This window comes from Syngnathoides biaculeatus, chromosome 7 (assembly GCF_019802595.1).
Source record: "Syngnathoides biaculeatus isolate LvHL_M chromosome 7, ASM1980259v1, whole genome shotgun sequence".
Lineage (NCBI taxonomy): Eukaryota > Metazoa > Chordata > Actinopteri > Syngnathiformes > Syngnathidae > Syngnathoides > Syngnathoides biaculeatus.
Window position 1 is genome coordinate 16,969,632 of NC_084646.1, and position 18,233 is coordinate 16,987,864.

Consider the following 18,233-nt stretch of genomic DNA (forward strand, 5'->3'; position numbering starts at 1 on the left):
ATTCTGTTTTATAGGTTTAACACAATGTCCCAACTTCATTGGAATTGGGTCTTTCTATTCACCCATCCATCTGTGTGCTGCTTGTCCTCACTTGGGTCTCAAGTTTGTAGGAACCTATCCCAGCTTACTCCGGGCAGGAGGTGGGGTGCTTTCAGGGCTGATTGCCAGCCAATCACAGAGCACATATGAACAAGCAAACATTCACTCCTACCGGCAACTTTTAAAGTCCTCAAAAAACTCACTCGGGGAGGACATGCAAACCCCACACAGGTGAGACCATGTTTGAACCTTGGTCCTCAGAGACAGATGTGCTAACCAGTTAGCTGCCGTGCCACACTCAACAGACATTTCTTTTTTCCAACCATGAAGTGTTCCTTGAATGACCGTTCATTAACCTCCAACAAGTTTAACAACCACTGATTTCAAAACGTCAGGGCCTGTCAAATAGAAAAGTAGTGGTTTTGCCGACAACTTGTGGCATCTGTAGCAGCTTGATGTCAGTATCAATTTTTCGCTGATATTCTGCAAATAGCGGGGGAACACAAAATGATATGTAGTTATTTTAGTCAGAGATAAACTAGGTATTTTGGTTCCACTCTTTTGTTTTACACTGATATTATACAGACTCCACAGAATTTTTGCATTGATATTCCTCCGTATAAATTAGTAGTTACTAGACCAAGACATGGAAAGGGACAGACAGGCAGTCAGTGTATTGACATGGACCAGGTGGGCGTGGCTCCATCCCTACGTCTCATTTGTACGTGATGACGAAACCAGAAGGCCCGAGCGTGGTGCGTAACGTAACATTCCATTCAGAGAGAAGAGAGAAAGATGGCGTCCTCGAACAATCCCCGCAAATTTAGCGAAAAAATCGCGTTGCATACCCAAAAACAGGCGGAAGAGACTGCGGCATTTGAGGAGGTCATGAAAGACTTGAATATCACCAGAGCTGCACGGGTAAGACGGCCATAACCCCGTTTTCGCATTTTGCTGTAACGCTGTCTGGCAGCTAACGAATGCTAAAAAAAACACAAAAAACAAATGTGAAGGTTTATACGCTCTAAAGGTGAAGTGAATGCGTCTGATGCAGCAACGATACACCGCTACTAAGTGACGAAAATGTGAAAGTAAAGCGCCAATAATAACACGACACCTTTTGCGTTAATTAGTCTAGTTAGTGCATTGGAGCTGAAAATGAATATGCACCTGTCCTACAAGTAGTAGTTGGTGTGGACAGGGACCGCCCGACAGTTAATTAGCAAATGAATCGTTTGGCCTGTAAATCAAGTCTTTACAAGCCAGCCAATTAATTGACAATAAATTGTCGGTATTGATGGAGAACCCTGAAGGGTTTATGTTGTGAAGTCGAGCTAACGTTAGCGTCAATGTTGGTCACCTTCTCCAAGCTGTGGCTTGTTTTCATGTCGTCCTCTACCAGCTTCATTAGCACGCTATCATGAACTCCCTTTAAACGCCCAGTAAATGTTTTATGTGACATTTCCCCCTCTTATTTGGGTTGGTGGACCACCACGCCAGTCGACAATCGCAATAGATTTTTGGTCTCTGTGTTTACATTGGGACACCATTGCATTGCATTAGATCATATAATTCCATCTAGACTGGCTGGAGTGCACTCCATCCTTGTTTGTATGAGCCTAAATGAATGTGGTGAAATATGGAAATGTGTCAGGTGTGTTGCATTCTGACCATATCATCAGCTGTAAGGCATTAATGTACATATCTACTATGGAAGATTTTGTCATAAACTATTGACATAACATCTCCCATCTGCCTGATGCCACCAGGTTTTATTGATCAGTTAATAAATGCATCATCTTTAACTGGGGACTAGTAGGCATCTTTTTTTTTTTTTTTTAATTACTTTTTGTACAACCAGAGCCGCCATGCACTCATGCTTTCATGCAATTTTACTTTGCACAGTTGCAGTTAAAGAAGACCCAGTATTTGCAACTAGGGCAGAATCGTGGACAGTACTATGGAGGCTCACTGCCCAATGTCAATCAGATTGGAAATGGCAACATTGACCTGCCTTTTCAGGTGAGCCTTTAGCTTCTCTCGGCTGTTTTTTTTTTTTGTGTCCAAAGGAAACTTCAGGAAAAATAATGGATGGTTTCTAATTGGTTCTAATAAAACAAAAAGCAGAAAAGTCTTAGACTGAACTTTTTCTTGTTTTTGTTTTTTGGAGAAATCCAAACAAGATGGTTTAGTGGAACAGGAATTCTTTTGGATCTTGTAAGCAAGATATTTATTCTTCACTGCAGTGGAATATGATTGTCAAAATTTGTAGGATATCATTGCTTGTCATGGCTTTCCATTCTAAGGTACATTTGCCAGCTCAAGCTTCAGTATGGACCCCATGGCTTGACTCATTTTGAAATGAATACATTTGCACCATTTATCCAGAGACCTTTCTGGTACATTACGTTATGTTATTTTGTTGTGTGAGATAGCTTTATTGTTGCCCTCAGTGACCTGTGAATGTGTTCACTTTAGAATTCTGTGCTGGACACCAGCCGCACAACCAGGCACCACGGTTTGGTGGATCGGGTTTACCGTGACAGAAATCGCATCACCTCTCCCCACCGACGACCTCTTTCCGTTGACAAACATGGACGTCAAATATCCTTTTTGTTAAGTGCACACTGTTGTTTTTTTCATTTTTATTTTTTGCTTGAACGGTTGTGGTATTTATTTACACATAATTCACCTTTCCATTCACCGTTCAGTAAAGATAAATAACTGTGAATTGAGTAATACCAATCAATTTGTATGAGATGACAAACTTCAGTAACAGTTCATGTACCAAAGGGGTACTAAGAATATGTAATGTGTGCGCGCATGTATGTGTATGTGACGTGCCATGGAGAAATCAAAATACAGAACGTAAATAGGAGGCCAGCTTGCTAAATCTTGCCTTTGTGTGCGTGCGAGACCACTGAGCCACACCTGAATCAAGCGATGAGATGGATGATAGGCTGACATCTGTTGTTTTTTTTTTTTTTTTTTAAGCACGCCATCATGCTTCTTCTTTTCCTTTCAGCTCGTCCTGTTAGGGGTCGCCACTGAGTGTCATCTTTTTCCATCTAAAGCTATTTGCTGCATCTTCCTCTCGAACACCCACTGTCTTCATGTCCTCCCTCACATCTTACATCAACCTTTTCTTTGGTCTTTCTCTTGCTCTTTTGCCTGGCAAGTCCATCCTCAGCACCCTTGTACCAATATACTCACTCTCTCGCCTCTGAACATGTTCAAAACATCTAAGTAAGTTTTCTTGAACCTTGTCTCCAAAACATCCAACTTTGGCTGTCCCTCGAATAAGCTAATTTCTCATCCTATCCAACATGGTCACTCCGAGCGGGAACCCCAACATCTTCATTTATGCCACCTCCAGTTCTGCTTACTATTGTTTCTTCAGTGCCACCGTCTAGAGTCCGTACATCGTGGCCAGCCTTGCCTCTGTTTTATAAACTTTGCCTTTCATCCCAGCAGAGACTCTTCTGTCACATAACACACCAGATACCTTCCACCAGAGCCATTTCTTCACTTCTTTACCACACTCACCATTGCTCTGGATTGTGGACCCCAAGTATTTAAAGTCATCCATTCTCGCTATCTTTTCTCCATGTAGCCGCACTCTTCCCCCTCCATCCCTATCATTCACGCACATATATTCTGTTTTACTTTGGCTAATCTTCATTCCTCTCTTTTCCAGTGCATGCCTCCATCTTTCTAATTGCTCCTCCAACTGCTCCCTGCTTTCACTGCATATCATGATATCGCCATCACGCGATCAACCCAAACTCTGAATCGCGATCGACACATTGAGCACCCATGATTTAAAGTGTGTACACATTTTTTGGGGGATGCCGTGTGTGTGTGTGTGTGTGTGTGTGTGTGTGGTGTGTGTGTGTGTGTGTGTGTGTGTGTGTGTGTGTGTGTGTGTAGACAAACTATTTCTTTGAAGTTGGAACTTTGTTAAATATAAATAGAATACAATGATGTTGTTTTTAGCAAATAATCATTAACTTGGAATTTTATGGTTGGAACACGTTCCATATAAGCGAGAACAGTGTCACGTTTACCACAGTGTTACATCAGCTTTTCTTTTAACAACAACCAATAAACGTTTGGGAACTGAGGACACTAATTGTTGAAGCTTTGTAGGTGCAATTCTTTCCCATTCTTGCTTGATGTACAACTTCAGCTGTTCAACAGCCCCGGGTCTCCGTTGTCGTATTTTACACTTCATAATGCGCCACACATTCTCAATGGGAGACAGCAGTCCAGTCTAGTACCTGCAGTGTATTACCACAAAGCCACGCTGTTGTAACACGTGGGGAATGTGGTTTGGCATTGTCTTACTGAAATAAGCAGGGGTGCCCATCAAAAAGACGTATATGTTTCTTCAAAACCTGTATTTACATTTCAGCATAAATCGGGCCTTCTAAGATTTGTAAGTGCCAGTGTTACCAACATTGCCGCATACCGTCACAAATGCAGGTTTTTGAATTGTGCATCCAATACAGTGCACATGATTCTTTTCCTCTTAGGCCTGGGGGACATAATGTCCACAATTTTCAAAAACTGCTTGGAAATGTGGACTCGTCGTACCGTAGAACACTTTTCCACTTTGCATCAGTCCATTTTAAATTAGATCTGGCCCTTAGAAGCTGGCAGAGTTTCCGAGTCTTCTTGATAAATGGCTTTTTCTTTGCATAGTAGTTTTAAGTTGCACTTACGGATGTAGCGCCGAACTGTAATTACTGACATTGGTTTTCAGAAGTGTTCCTGAGGCTATGTGGTGATATCCTTTACACATTGTGGGTTTTTGATACTGTACCACCTGAGGGATCGAAGGTCAGGGGCATTCAATGTTGGTTTTCAGCCTTGCCGCTTAATGCAGTGATTTCTCCTGATACTCTGAACCTTTAGATGATGACATGGACTGGAGATGATGAAATGCGTAAATTATTTGCACCTGTCAAATCTATACTATAAAGCCAGAAAATTTTAAGGTAATGATCATTTGCTAAAAACAAGGTTTGAACATTAAATATCTTTGTAGTTTATCCAATAAAATATACAGTAGGTTGAACATGATTTGCAAAATGTATTTTGTTTTTGTTTAACAGCATGAAGCTAGACAGTTATTGGACATCAAATAAAGTTTTGTTTTCTTCAGTGGTAGTTTCTCAAAAGAAAAGGCAAAGAAAATTCTTCCCTTGCATGAATAGGGTGATACTTTACACTTGTTACTCTTCTAACTGTACAATAATGAGGCACTGACTCAAACCTTATTTATTCTGTAATGTAATAAATGGTTAAAATTCTCTTCTTGATTGTCTCTATTTCGTCTAATGAGCCAAGTGGCATGAAATTAAGATCTTGTCAATTTTTCATTCCTCCTCCTTTATTAGCCCTAACTCGATTCACATCGACAGCTGCCCCTACAGCTCTGTTTACCTCTCTCCACCACCAGATACAAGCTGGAGAAGGTAAGTCATATCTCCTTTGCCGTTTTGCTGCGTGGAATCCAGGATAAACAATATTGCAAAAATGAAATTACATGAAGCTCAGCTGCACTCAAGCTGTCTTATGGGCAATATACAGTATATTTGTAACAGAACAATTTACATACACTATGCTTGAGAGATTCAAAAGCTATTTAGCTGAAACATCTCTCCTACAGGACAAATTCAGACTCTGCCTTACACCAGACCGCCATGAATCCAAAATCTCAAGAGGTGTTTGGTGGTGGATCACAGGAGCTTCAGCCTAAAAGAGGTATTGGAATGTATGCCTGCAAAAAGACAAAACTAAATACAGTCCTTATACATAAAATGTCACAAGGCCAGATTTTAATTCAGGTGTCGTCTCAACCATTTTTCATATTTACATAACGATACAGTGGATTGCTTCAGCATGCTGCTCATTCTGTAGTTCACTTCCTTCAGAGGAGTGGAATCTCTGAATGGAATTTACTCGAGGTGATGTAGAGAAGTAGATCAATAATTCAAAGCCCTGATGATGATGTGCAAAGCCACAATAGAGTGAAAGCTTAATTGGTTGGCGTCCACCCAGTCTACCTGATGGTCACCTTGCTATTTTTAGGCTCCCCGGAATCATAAGCAGTGCACCGTATTCTGCTTGACTGGCTGGGATATTGATGACTCATTTCTTGCCCTGATGTGAATCATTATGTGTTTTGCCATAGCAAGCAACTGTGTCTGGCTGTTTCACTAATTAGTACTGCTGCTAACAGTGCCTGGGACGGAGAGCTTGGAGACCAATGCAGACAACGATGCACAGGAACAGCTGTGGGATGAAAAGAAGGTACTGATGGAAAAGGGAAGGACTACGTGCTTTGTGTTACTTCATCTGTACAAAGCTTTAAATTGGAGATTGAGATTTCTTTTCTTCACAGGGGGATTCACCAAACCACAAGACATGTGATGTCCCAGGAATCAAGTGAGTGTCTTTTATACATTATCTTCTTGCTGGTTGACTCCTTGTTGTTGTCAGAGAGGATGTTCTTATAACTGATGAAAAATGTTTTTGTAGTATTTTCCCATCACCAGACCAGGACGTGAACCCTGCGGTTCTCCCTGCTGCGCACAACACAGGAGGTTCATTGCCTGATCTCACCAACATCCAGTTCCCTCCCCCGCTCTCCACCCCTCTGGACCCCGAAGACACAGTTGCCTTCCCGTCCCTCAACTCGTCCACCAGCACAGGCAGCCTGACCACCAACCTCACTCATCTAGGCATCAGTGCAGCCAGTCATGGTATCAACTACAGTCAGTGCCAAGTAACAGCAAAAAAATAATTTAATGCATATTACGAACAGCACATTATTTTAGAAACAGCAGCTCACTTCAGCTCATTTGTAAACTGTTGGCTTTTGCTTTCTATGCATTGCAAGTTCTGCATAGTGTAGCAATAGGATGATGTATAGCGGTGTATGTTCCCGATTTAAGGCATTAGGACAGGCCGGGAACCTTTTTGGCTAAAAGAGCCATGAGATCCACATATTAAAATTTATTTCTGCGAACGCCATATCATATTTTTTACACTGAACACAAAAGTGTGCATTTTTAAACAGGAGCAAAAATTTCAGAATACCCACATTGTGGTAGTTGGATTAAATTGCAACAGATGTTCTATTTGTAATACTTATTTCTGTAATGTTTGCTTTCAAATGTCAGTGGAATTATTTATCGTGTTAAAAATTGTCTGCTAAGATTTATCTGGGAGCCAGATGCAGTCCTCGAAAGAGCCACATGGCCTGCATTATGATCCATCTTTTAGAGTCTGCACTACTGATCAGTACTGGGGGATGTGATTAGTGTACCAACGGGCAGTTACCTAGTTTTGGTTATTTTAGCTGAACGGTCTGGAGATGCTTCTTTGCTGTACTCTTAAAACTTGCTCTTGAATTTATTTTCTTTTATCCTAGGGGTCCCTTCTTCCTCTCAGCCCCCCATGACTGTAACTGAACACTGCCGTCAGCCTCCAGTGGTGCCACTTACACTAACCACTGACCTCCATCTTCAGAAGTCGACTCAGCAGTTGTCGCCCACCCTCTCCTCACCTATCACCCAGGTTATATTTTACCCCCAGTCCTTGTTTTATTGCTCGGTAAAATGTAAATGTAACCCATAAACAAGCACCAGCTAATGTTTAAACAAACTAAAAGTCAATACTGGAGCTTTTTTTTCCACAGTTAAGGAAATGAGACATTGTGAAAGTATGCATTGATGAAAAGATGTTTTGAGGTTCACCTATAATGGATGATGATAAGAATGTCATTGCACAGTGTATAGAGGAACTAGGATTAAACTGCACCGAGTCTTAATCAAATCAGGAGGTTGTGAGAGATTCACAACTGTTTGGTCTTAACAAACAAATCCTGAATTTCTACCTCCTTGTTTTTTTTTTTTTTTTTTTTTCTGTAGATATTTCCACCAGAACAGCAAACCCTGGAACAACAGCTTTCCCAGTTCCCTCTTTTCAACCATCTGACACCTCAGGCCCAGGCTCAGTTGCTCAGCGACCTGCAGAAGCAACCACCACAGGGTATCCAGCTCATCACCCTGCCTGCTCTTACCTCCACTGGTACAGTGACCGCCAGTGCCAACAGCCCATCCCCGGATAGCCAGACCTCAGCCAGCATCAGCTCGGTAAGACTGCAAGAAACCCACACCTCATGTAGAATGACACTGTTCACTGTTTTTACTTTTTTCAACTACAAATTTTCCGACATGAAATGATGATTGTTTTTGTACAATCTCTTTTACAAAGACTGCCGATGAAATGGGAATTTACAAAGCCATTTTGTTGTCAGCAAGCGTGACAACATAACTAATTAAGCATTATCTGATACCACCTCACATCCCCCTCCTCTGAGATTCGTGTGTGACTGGCATAGAGCTTAAACCCCTATCTCACTGGCCCGGAGACCACTTGGTGACCTGATGGTAACTTGAGTCTCCACTGTTTGCAGAGACGTCTGCTAGAGACTAGTCGGGTTCCCAGGGAATCGTTGTGAAATGTAATATTTTGTTGGCTCCTTGATAAGCTAATTATAGAGAAAATCCTTGATTTAGCTTATTGTAAAAAAAAAATTATGTCACAAAAAATTATGTAGATATCTCTACTTATCGCCAATTCAACCTCTGAAAATATCAGAATATCAGACATTGATTTTTTTTTTTTTTTTCTCTTACATAGAAAAAGCTTAACGCCGCTTACTGTGATAAAATTGTGAGTCATTGTCACCAAAATTCATGTGGACACCTTTACCTGTGCCCACTTCTGAAAATAGCAGAACGATCACTTTTATATTTTGTATTTTACGGACGTCAAAAGATTATCCTCGTTAGATTAGTTGAGCACGCTCAGAATGCACAAACATACAATATATTTATTTTACAAACACTGTACACAAGGCTATCGTGGTGACTTCCGGGTGAATTGGTTGACACGTCTGGAAATGACTCTAATGTCCCGGAGCCATCGTGACTGATGAGCCTCGGCAGTCTCTGCAACGTCTCTGCCAGTGAGATAGGCCCTTTAGTGCTTGCTAATTATTTTCCCTCCAACAGTATCGTAATCAGACTGGCTCACCAGCCACTCAGTCTCCAACCTCCCCAGTCTCCAATCAAGGCTTCTCCCCTGGCGGCTCACCTCAAGTAAGAGCCCACCCAGCAAGCTAGCTGCTTTTTGGGGAAGGGCTTTGTTCCTGGGGGGAAGCTATTACTTGATAGGCTGCTTTTCATCCTTTTGCATCAACCATGGTGTACATAACTAATTTCCCCATCACAATTTTCACTGTGCATGACATCACGGCCGGTTTGATTGCGGTCCCAATCATTAATTTTTTCTTGAAGTTGTTCATCTTTTGCTCCTTTGACATTCATAACTCATAAACAGATGCATTTTAGCAGCTAGTTAGAGACTTGTTTTCCATTACATCTGCTATTCACATGAACATAACTCTTTTGGGAGATAGTCATCATATTTTCCATAAAACATTTGACAGAGGGAATAAGGATGTTGCATGCGTTTTTACACTTCATCTTCTCAGAAAAGGGTCACATTTAAGGAAAAAAACTTTGGCACAACTATCTGTTAAGTAGATTAACCAACCCTTCCATTTTTTTTTTAATAAAAGATAATAGAAGTTAATGTATCTAATTATACTGTATCTTCATAAATGAAACTCTGGTGTCTAGAAACAGTAAATAGTAACGAAAAAAAATCACAAATACTGTACAGTAATAAAAGAAGCAGTACTGTACATTTGTAGGAACTATGTACTGTAGTGCATTTGCATTTTTCCAGAAACAACACCATTATACACATCTCTTAACGCAATCCTCATGTCATAGCGGCCTTGTTATACCTGCTTTGTAGTGCTGAGTCAGTAGTTATTTCACCAGCCCTCAGCTAGTGATCAATATGAAACATTTTGACAGTTTAATTTATTAATCTATGTCATGGCAAGAACCCTGATGTACTATCATTTAAAACCAATGTGATCAAAATAGTGATTGTGATCCTACAATACTGGAATTTCCCTTAATCGGATGTCTGTACTTTGCCATGAAGAGGCAAGTACTGTAGTACTATTGTTGGTCACCTCTATTGCGGTGTGATGAATAACTAAATCACTTTTTTTTTAATTGCATCTATGCAAATTTGTATTAAATCTTCATGCTCATAAACCTATTACAGGACACTACATGTTCTTTGAATTTGTTGTTTTCTTTTAAAAACTGAGATCACGGAAAAGCCTCCTCATGAGTGTCACTCACTTTTGTCACTGCTTCATGCTATGGCTGTGACTTGACTCACTTATTGCTTGCATTTTCTGTTGCTTGGGGTGTCTGCCTGCTTTAAGTCCCGGATAACTTTCCAGAGGACAAATTCCACTATAATGTCTTGGTTCTGTTTTCACAACCACTCTCAGTTGTGTGACTCCGTATTTTTCTTACAGCACATTCCTGTAGTGGGCAGCATATTTGGCGACTCGTTCTACGATCAGCAGGTGGCATCAAGGCAAACTAATGCTCTGTCTCACCAGGTGACTTTCTCGCTGCCCTCAACGAGTAGCGGTGGACACAAAATGTACTTTCAGTCATGTCAGTGAATATCTGAATTTACTCAGTTTCTGTATTTTAAAGTTGGAGCAATTCAACATGATTGAGAACCCCATAAGTTCTACCAGCCTGTACACGCAGTGCTCCACCCTCAACTATACTCAAGCCGCGATGATGGGTCTTAGCGGCGGCAGCCTACAAGACTCACAGCAGCTTGGCTACAGTAACCATGGCAACATTCCCAACATAATCCTAACAGGTAAATTGTCTACTTTTCTTTCATTATACCACTGTTGCACATAACTTTTAGAGATCTCTTGTGTTCTTTGTCAGTGTTCTCCAACTTAAAATATCTTTGTTCATCTTCCAAGTTGTGGAAAACTGGAATACAGTATTGTTTAAAACCAAGAACACAAAGATTTAACAAATATCCAGTCCGTACTGGGTTTAGCCTGAGTCAAATGATATTTTGCTATATACATAAGTTTAGAATCCTGTATTGAGTTTATTGGGGTTTTTTTGCCCAAGAGCCCACGTTTGTGTAGTGAATTTCACATTTTAAATATAATTGTCTATGTAAATTAAAAGTAATATAAGGTTCAATGCTAGTACGAATAATAATAGAGTAAAACATAAGGTGTCTGACACCATTACAAACCCAATTCCAATGAAGTTGGGGGATTATGTTAAACAAATAAAAAATGTATACAGTCAGGATCCAAGTTACAACGTAGGTGAATTATGACCACCCGTACTTACGAACATGTCCAGCAGATTCCTATTGGGTATGATTTTTATTGGCAACGCGTCAGATCATTGTGGCAGCCTGTCGTTGTGTATGACAGTTATGGCAGTGCAGCATCCCAGAATCTCACACTCATAACAGCATTCTACCACTACACTCAGTGACTAGATATCATTGTAGTAACATCTCTTTGTACAGTAAAATTTTGATTTCGATTCCCATGTTCCTCCACGTAACTGCTGGCTTGTAGTTTAAAGTGTGCTTCGTAAGCATGTCTCTTTGTTAGTGCCATTTCTGTGGGTTCTTAGCCAAAGCAATGTTTTGTACAAAACACATACCGGCATTATATACGGTACCTTCTTGGGGGGCCTGCCTTTATCGTCCTCTCACACGTCCGCTTTTTCTCGATATAAGCATCGTGTCGGCAGGAATTGCTCCCAGTCAGTTGACATCATGTATCCTAGAGCAGTGATCCCCAACCACTGGGCCCTGGACCGGTACTGGTCCATATGTATGTGTCCGTATGTGTGTACTGCATATATTTGAGCCTGTATGTATAATTTTTACAGTGTAAATAAATTCATTTGGGTGCAATTTTAGATGTTAAAGTTGACAGTAATACGATGATAGTCGAGTGGACGTCAACTAGTTGCTGATAGCATTGTTTTTTCAGTGCAGTGTTAAAAATTTAAACTCAGAGGAGGGAATGTGTTTCAGAAATCTTTGTTCAGAATCAAAGGTCTGTTCACACATGAGATTTATGCAGAACATACACAGCGGACAAGAATATGGATGGTTGGTTAGCTTGCCAGCTGTGGCGTGATGATATTTCCAGCCAGAGAGAAAAATTCTCTCACTCAATGTGCTTTCTGGCGGACAAGCCAGGGAACATTTGTAAAACGTAGTCAAAGTCCTAATTCCAAGACCACCATAGTAACGGGTTCTGAATCGCAGGAGTTTGTGATGTTTGTCAATAATCAGTTATTTGTGTGCAATGGCATAATTCTTGCTCTGACAGAATGGACAAATTATTCAAAATCCTGCTCATCTGTGACTTTATTTCCCTTGATTGGTTAACAAAACTTGAAGACAATAAAATCCAGTGAGATGGTGACCCAATTCCCTCAGAGCATTCAAATGTTGCTGCAAGCGGTCCCTCCTCCTCCTCCTCCTCGAGCCAAAAACAATGATTAGCAATTAGTCTGTACTGTGAGAAGGCTTTGTTGAGGATTAAAGTCAAGTAGTATATCGAAAAGCCAATTCAAATCAATCATTAGAAGCCCTAAATTAATGACATTAAAGCCATTAAAATGAGTGTAGTATTTGAAGTTTTGACCTCAACTATTGAGTTGAGTAAATCTCTGATGCCATTTCTTGGTCGTCACGATTATTTTGTTGTGACACCGAAGGTGATGCTACTAAAAAAAATAAAAAAGTTGTACTTTTGTTCAACATTGTCAAAATAGTATACAATAGAGTAATCGCACATTGTTATAAATCGTGTTCTTCTTTCATATGAATCACAAAATCTGTTTTCAGCAATATACCTTAACTCAAATTCATCACTGTAATTTGGGTTTTTAACAACTCTGTAGTATTTCCTTTTCCCCCGACATGTACTGTCTAATGTAGTACAATTGTATGAATGTATGGTCAGTGAAGCCTTCAATCATTTGGTTAAACACACACACACACACACCCATTTGTTTCTTTGATGTCACACGTTGCAGTTACAGGTGAGTCCCCACCAAGCCTCTCCAAAGAGCTCACCAATTCGTTGGCGGGCGTCGGCGACGTCAGCTTTGACGCAGACTCTCAGTTCCCGCTGGATGAGCTAAAGATTGACCCCCTGACCCTGGACGGTCTGCACATGCTCAACGACCCCGACATGGTGCTCGCCGATCCCGCCACCGAGGACACATTCAGGATGGACAGACTGTGACGTGACACGCGGACTGACTGACTGGCGGTGAGCAACAAGAAGCAAAACACTCTTAACTTGTGAATGGAGAACGAGAGACAAAAGGGCAGGGTTGACCCCCCTTCCCTCGTTGCATGGCCACCCGGCGGTCCGACCTCGCCCTCGACTCCGTAAAAGCCCTTTGACACAATGATGCGCCACCAAAAGACAGCAGCGAAAAGGACGTCCTGTGGCTTCCGGGAAATGGCCTTGCTGTCCTTTTTAAGAGATTGGTTGCTCAGCGCTTTCGCTAGCACAGCTGTGTTTACAGTGTTCCATTAAATGCCACCTATATTCCGAAGACGCACACATTTTCCTCTTCATATTCACTTAAATTATTTTATTTTAATCTATATTTGCTTGTAGTAGCAGGAAGCTGCAGAGACATTGAACTAAACCATACGTATCATACTGGCAATCTTAAAAGGAAAAAAAAAAGCTGTTGGTTTTCTTGCCTGTATCTAACGAATCGGGTATTCAACAGCTATCACTCTCAAAGCTTTATTTTTGACAACCAAATGTTTTTTTTTTTTTTTGTCTTTTTTTAAGATCATGCACTGTGTGTTTTGATTCTGTTTTTAAATGTTATTTATTTGTATGAATATTTTTTCATTCAGTTTCATACATCCGATGCCAAAATGCCCTCGGTAGGCATAGTGTAAGATTGCACTGATGTAATGTTTATTTATGAATTTTGAACATATTTTAATCTGTGTTGAAGCTACTTGTCAAATGGAGTGGAAAACCTCCCCATAGTTGCTCTTCAGTGTTTAATGTGCCATTTTGGTTGCTGTAGCCCAAAAGTGACGGTCAAATCATCTTACGTTGTGCCGAAAAACACGCAGGGTTGTTTTAGATCAGGTATTATCACGCAACTGGAAAACGATTAATTTTCTGACAAAAGAAAAGCCAACAGACTGGTCTTTCAGAGAAGGAAGCTGTCTGTTTTTAAAGCGGCGAACTCTCAAATCGGAACTCTTTCAAGTCGTCACTGTGAAAATCACCTGATTTTGCCTTACATGAGTATTCTACTGTTAAATGTCTGTGACATTTTCGTAACTTCTTGTAACATTTTCCTGTATTTGACTGAGGCCTCTGTTTTGGTCAGTGCTATTTGTGATTATGTTGTGTAAGGTCTGACAAATCAATGTACTGTATTTTGTAGCGGTACACTTTATAGTCCAATTCTTGGTGTTTTATAAAGAGGGTGAAGATTAAAAAAAAATAGGGATAAATTGTGAGGACGGCAAATATGGGGAGGCTTTTTGCTCCTTAAAAGGGAAGCTCTAACAAAAACCCTGCTCGTGACCACGCGAGGCAGGCTGCCCCTCCCGATGGGCGTTTTCATACCAATGTGCAATTCCTACAAAATATTTATATTACAGTACCTCTTTTGAGAGTTTCCTCAACATAGGAAACTGAAAGGTGAGCATAAATTGTTTCTTAGAAACATTTAGTATATTTAGATGTATGATATGCCATTTTTCACAGGACCGATCTCTATGTTGTAAACAACAGGGATGGTCACTAAATCGATCAGGGATACAGTAGAATTAATAACTGTTTACGATGTTCCAATTCATGTTTACAAAGAGTTTATCTATCTACGGTCACAACAGCTCGCTCTACTTCCAGATTCAGCAGAAAACGACCCTGGTGGCCTTTTGTCAGAGTTTCCCTGAGAGTTGTTTACTGCGCAGTGTGATCTTGTTTGGTATATTTACGCATTTGTGTACGTACAGACATGCTGATCATTTGTCGTCGTTGCTCCACCCCTTGGGATGAGGTCTCAGCTCCAGGATCGCGCGGGGGGGGGGTCCTTGCAGTCTTTATACTGTCGAGCGTGTATCTGCTGTACTTTGAATGGGTGTATGGTTCAATTCCTATGCAAGCGAGACGAAAACATGACGCTTAAAGGAAAACGCCATCTTAGGGTTCCCCCGTGCTGTCGGGCACATGTCGGTAGATTAAATTACTGAAATTGACCTGTTACGGTACAGTGCGGAGATCCGGGATCTTCTGTTAAGTCTTCAAGTGCTTCGTAGGCTACCTACTTTTTAATGAAGCTTTAGAAATTACGTTCACTTTTAGCTTTGTTAGTCTTGTCTAGGCGGTGTTCAAGCACACAAAGACCAGTTCATTTCAGTTCAAGTGGGCTTGGGCATAAGCATCAACTTGATCCAAACGCTGATTGTTCTGTGCCATAGTTATTCACGAGGAACGGACTGTACCTTGTGTTTCAGCATGATGCACTGCAGCCTGACCCAATACTAAATCTTTAGCTTACATTAATGCATTCATTCATTCATTTTGAATTTTGAAACATCTCCGTTGAATGCAACTCACTTCAGAACACTTTATTCAGCCTTTACTCACATGAAATCATTTCAAATGAAAAGACAAGCGGGGGTGAGACCAGATATGTCAAGAAAACCTGAGCTGGATTTTTCCTTTTTAAGACATTGTTTTTGTTTTTTACCCACACAATGATTGTGTGTTTGAGGCAAGGTGAACACACAGAACATCTCTGTCATTCTCTGTCTGTCATGCTGAATAATCCTTATTGTACATTGTACATATATGAAACAAAATGCATGACAAACCTGACAGTCGACACCACTAAACACAGGCCTTGATCGCTTGGGGTTTGGTGTAGCGCTGTCACAAAGTCTAGAGGGATGCATGTTGGGTTTCTCTTGTGCAACCATCAGTTCCAGTTCTGACCCTGCTTTATAGTGACCTCCAAGTCTGTATTCTGCTATTTCATGACTCATCAAAGAATGTACTATGTGTGGTGGTAATCCTATGACACGGAGAAATTTGATTCGACCGGACTCGGATCCTCATTTGTCCTCCCGTTGTGATCTTTCTCTTCCTGCTGTAGCATCTTACCATGTACAAGCACGTTTTCTCATGAGAAAAAAACAAAAAAAAGTGTCCAACCCCTTTGTGCTGCACACTTGTCAAGGAAAAGATCACAGGGCTCTTTCTCGCAAAGATGGCAGTTGGGCATGTGCACTTTTTTTGCGTTAGTGCACCTCAAGTTTCTGCTTCCCAGTAGGCCGCATGACCCGATACACACTAAGCAGGATTGTATCCCGTGTACTTTATCACTCTTTGCGCTAGCTATGCTCAAGTGACATCACTTATGATTGTTTTTATTTGTTGCCCTTTTTGTATTGTTGCTTTTCTTGTCAGGTTTTGGGCCATGTGAAGTGTTTTGTTTATCCCTGCCCTGTTTTTTGTGCAATGTTTAGTCCTCTAGTTGCTCCGCACTTTATTTGTGACTTCCTGGCTTTTGAACCGGGACTTATTTGCCTGATTTGAATGCTGACTGTTTCACACCAGATATATATACTCCGGAGATATTTTCATGTCGAAGAAAAAAAAAATAGAATTCTCTATTTTCCTTTTGTAAATTCTATTTCGACTTGTCTTGATGTTGTGTTTTTATTTTTTGGATCTGTGAAGACTTTAGGGGATGCAAATATAGAAAGGGCTTATTTTGGTGCAGTTTGTGCTCTTGTGTTGCAAAAGAACGTCGTGCCGAATGTAATTCTTCTTTTCTCGTTGAACCCCTCTTGCCCCACCTGCACTAAATCACCTCGAGCTTTATGTTGTGGTTATTCGTTCAAGTAATGACAGTGCAACCCAAAAGATATTATTGCATAAAGAACTACCAGGACAAAAACTGCCAGAATACAGTGCTGCAGTCTAGCTACAAAGTTAGCAAAAATGTTTATGATGTCACAACAGCATGCTTTATATATCATCTTGCTCCACGAGATGCTTTCTGCAAGAAAACAGGTTATGATGTATTTGTTCTAAAGGTTTTTATCGAAGGTGCTCTTCAGCTTACTTACTGATAGAACATGTGATTGAATGAATGAATAATGTGGAACAGACAAGTTAGGCAGCTAATACTTCAAAGTTAGAATAGTTTTGATTTTGCAAAAGATAACTTGTTTACCAGTCGTTTTGTCCCTTTTCTTTTTTTCATTTTAAAAGAGGAAACCATTAGTGACGTCGTGTATGAATTTTGCAATATTTGATGGTTGTGGTGAAATGCTGATGATAGCAAAGAGCAACCCTTCAGGCTCACGGGTAGGAACTGCAGAATGGACGGATCACCTTGAAAGTATCGCTATCTCGATCTTTTGGCTTATCTGTATGCTTTGGTTTGAGATGTCTTACCTGCAGGACTATTTAGCACAATATGCCCTCATTTTGGCTTCAATTGTCAGAGAGTTGAAGGATCTCAAAAAGCAAAGACAGGCATTCTGTGTTTTGAAGGTGTATCCTTCAGTCAGTCCTTATTGCTTGTATTTTATTTCTTTTTTTGGTCTGAATAAACCGTCCCTTTAATTACATGCAGTTTTCTAAAGAACTGTACAGTTAATTGAAAAGTGTAAAAAGCTTCAGAAGTGCAGTTTAAGTTCCTCTTATAGCTTCTAGTGAGAATAGCATTTGATCACTGTTGTCCTGTGAGTCGTAAATGATCTCTAGGTATTTATTTGTTGCCGTGTGATTCTCCTGTGACTGTTTGTTTATAAGCTGAAAGAAAATGTCAATTAAATTGAATGTGGATGACAATTTTTCTGCACACAGTCTTGATTTGCCAAATGTGCTGACTACGAAACTCTCGACATGGCAGCGTGTTGCTGTGGAGGTGCATATTTCAACCCTGCTCTATATTGTCTTTTTTTCTAATTTGTATTTCCAGATGCAAATTTGGAAGATTGTTTTAGATATGTGCATGTGAAATCTTAAAATCGATTTCCGCCAAAGGCTTTTAAATTACAGAAAGCGCGTTTCTTACTTAAAGTGCATGTTTCAGTTTTCTTGTTGCTTACAGTTGCGATCAAATGTTTATAGATGCTGTCGGACAAGAATCCAAAATTTT

The 18,233-nt window shown here is 40.5% G+C and overlaps 1 protein-coding gene across 3 annotated transcripts; it reads left to right on the forward strand.

Moving 5' to 3' along the window:
* The first annotated feature begins 758 nt into the window (after positions 1-758).
* Positions 759-17,923, forward strand: crtc1b (CREB regulated transcription coactivator 1b). Of its 3 annotated transcripts, none has more exons than XM_061825455.1 (14): positions 760-960; positions 1,945-2,061; positions 2,518-2,643; positions 5,458-5,519; positions 5,714-5,808; positions 6,287-6,357; positions 6,449-6,492; positions 6,586-6,821; positions 7,481-7,626; positions 7,980-8,204; positions 9,129-9,215; positions 10,523-10,609; positions 10,710-10,884; positions 13,101-17,923. In XM_061825455.1, the coding sequence occupies exons 1-14, from the start codon at positions 835-837 to the stop codon at positions 13,310-13,312; spliced, it is 1,809 nt and encodes a 602-aa protein (XP_061681439.1). In that variant the 5' UTR covers positions 760-834; the 3' UTR covers positions 13,313-17,923. The 3 variants fall into 3 exon arrangements, with proteins under 3 accessions (XP_061681441.1, XP_061681439.1, XP_061681440.1); XM_061825456.1 differs by having other exon boundaries at positions 761-960; positions 6,586-6,809; XM_061825457.1 differs by lacking the exon at positions 9,129-9,215 and having other exon boundaries at positions 759-960.
* Positions 17,924-18,233: the final 310 nt, after the last annotated feature.

Excerpts from the sequence above, each read along its gene's own strand:
- crtc1b (XM_061825455.1), top strand. The coding sequence starts at position 835 with ATGGCGTCCTCGAACAATCCCCGCAAATTTAGCGAAAAAATCGCGTTG. Across the intron at positions 2,062-2,517 it reads ACATTGACCTGCCTTTTCAG|AATTCTGTGCTGGACACCAG; the intron begins GTGAGCCTTTAG and ends TGTTCACTTTAG. Across the intron at positions 10,885-13,100 it reads TCCCAACATAATCCTAACAG|TTACAGGTGAGTCCCCACCA; the intron begins GTAAATTGTCTA and ends CACACGTTGCAG.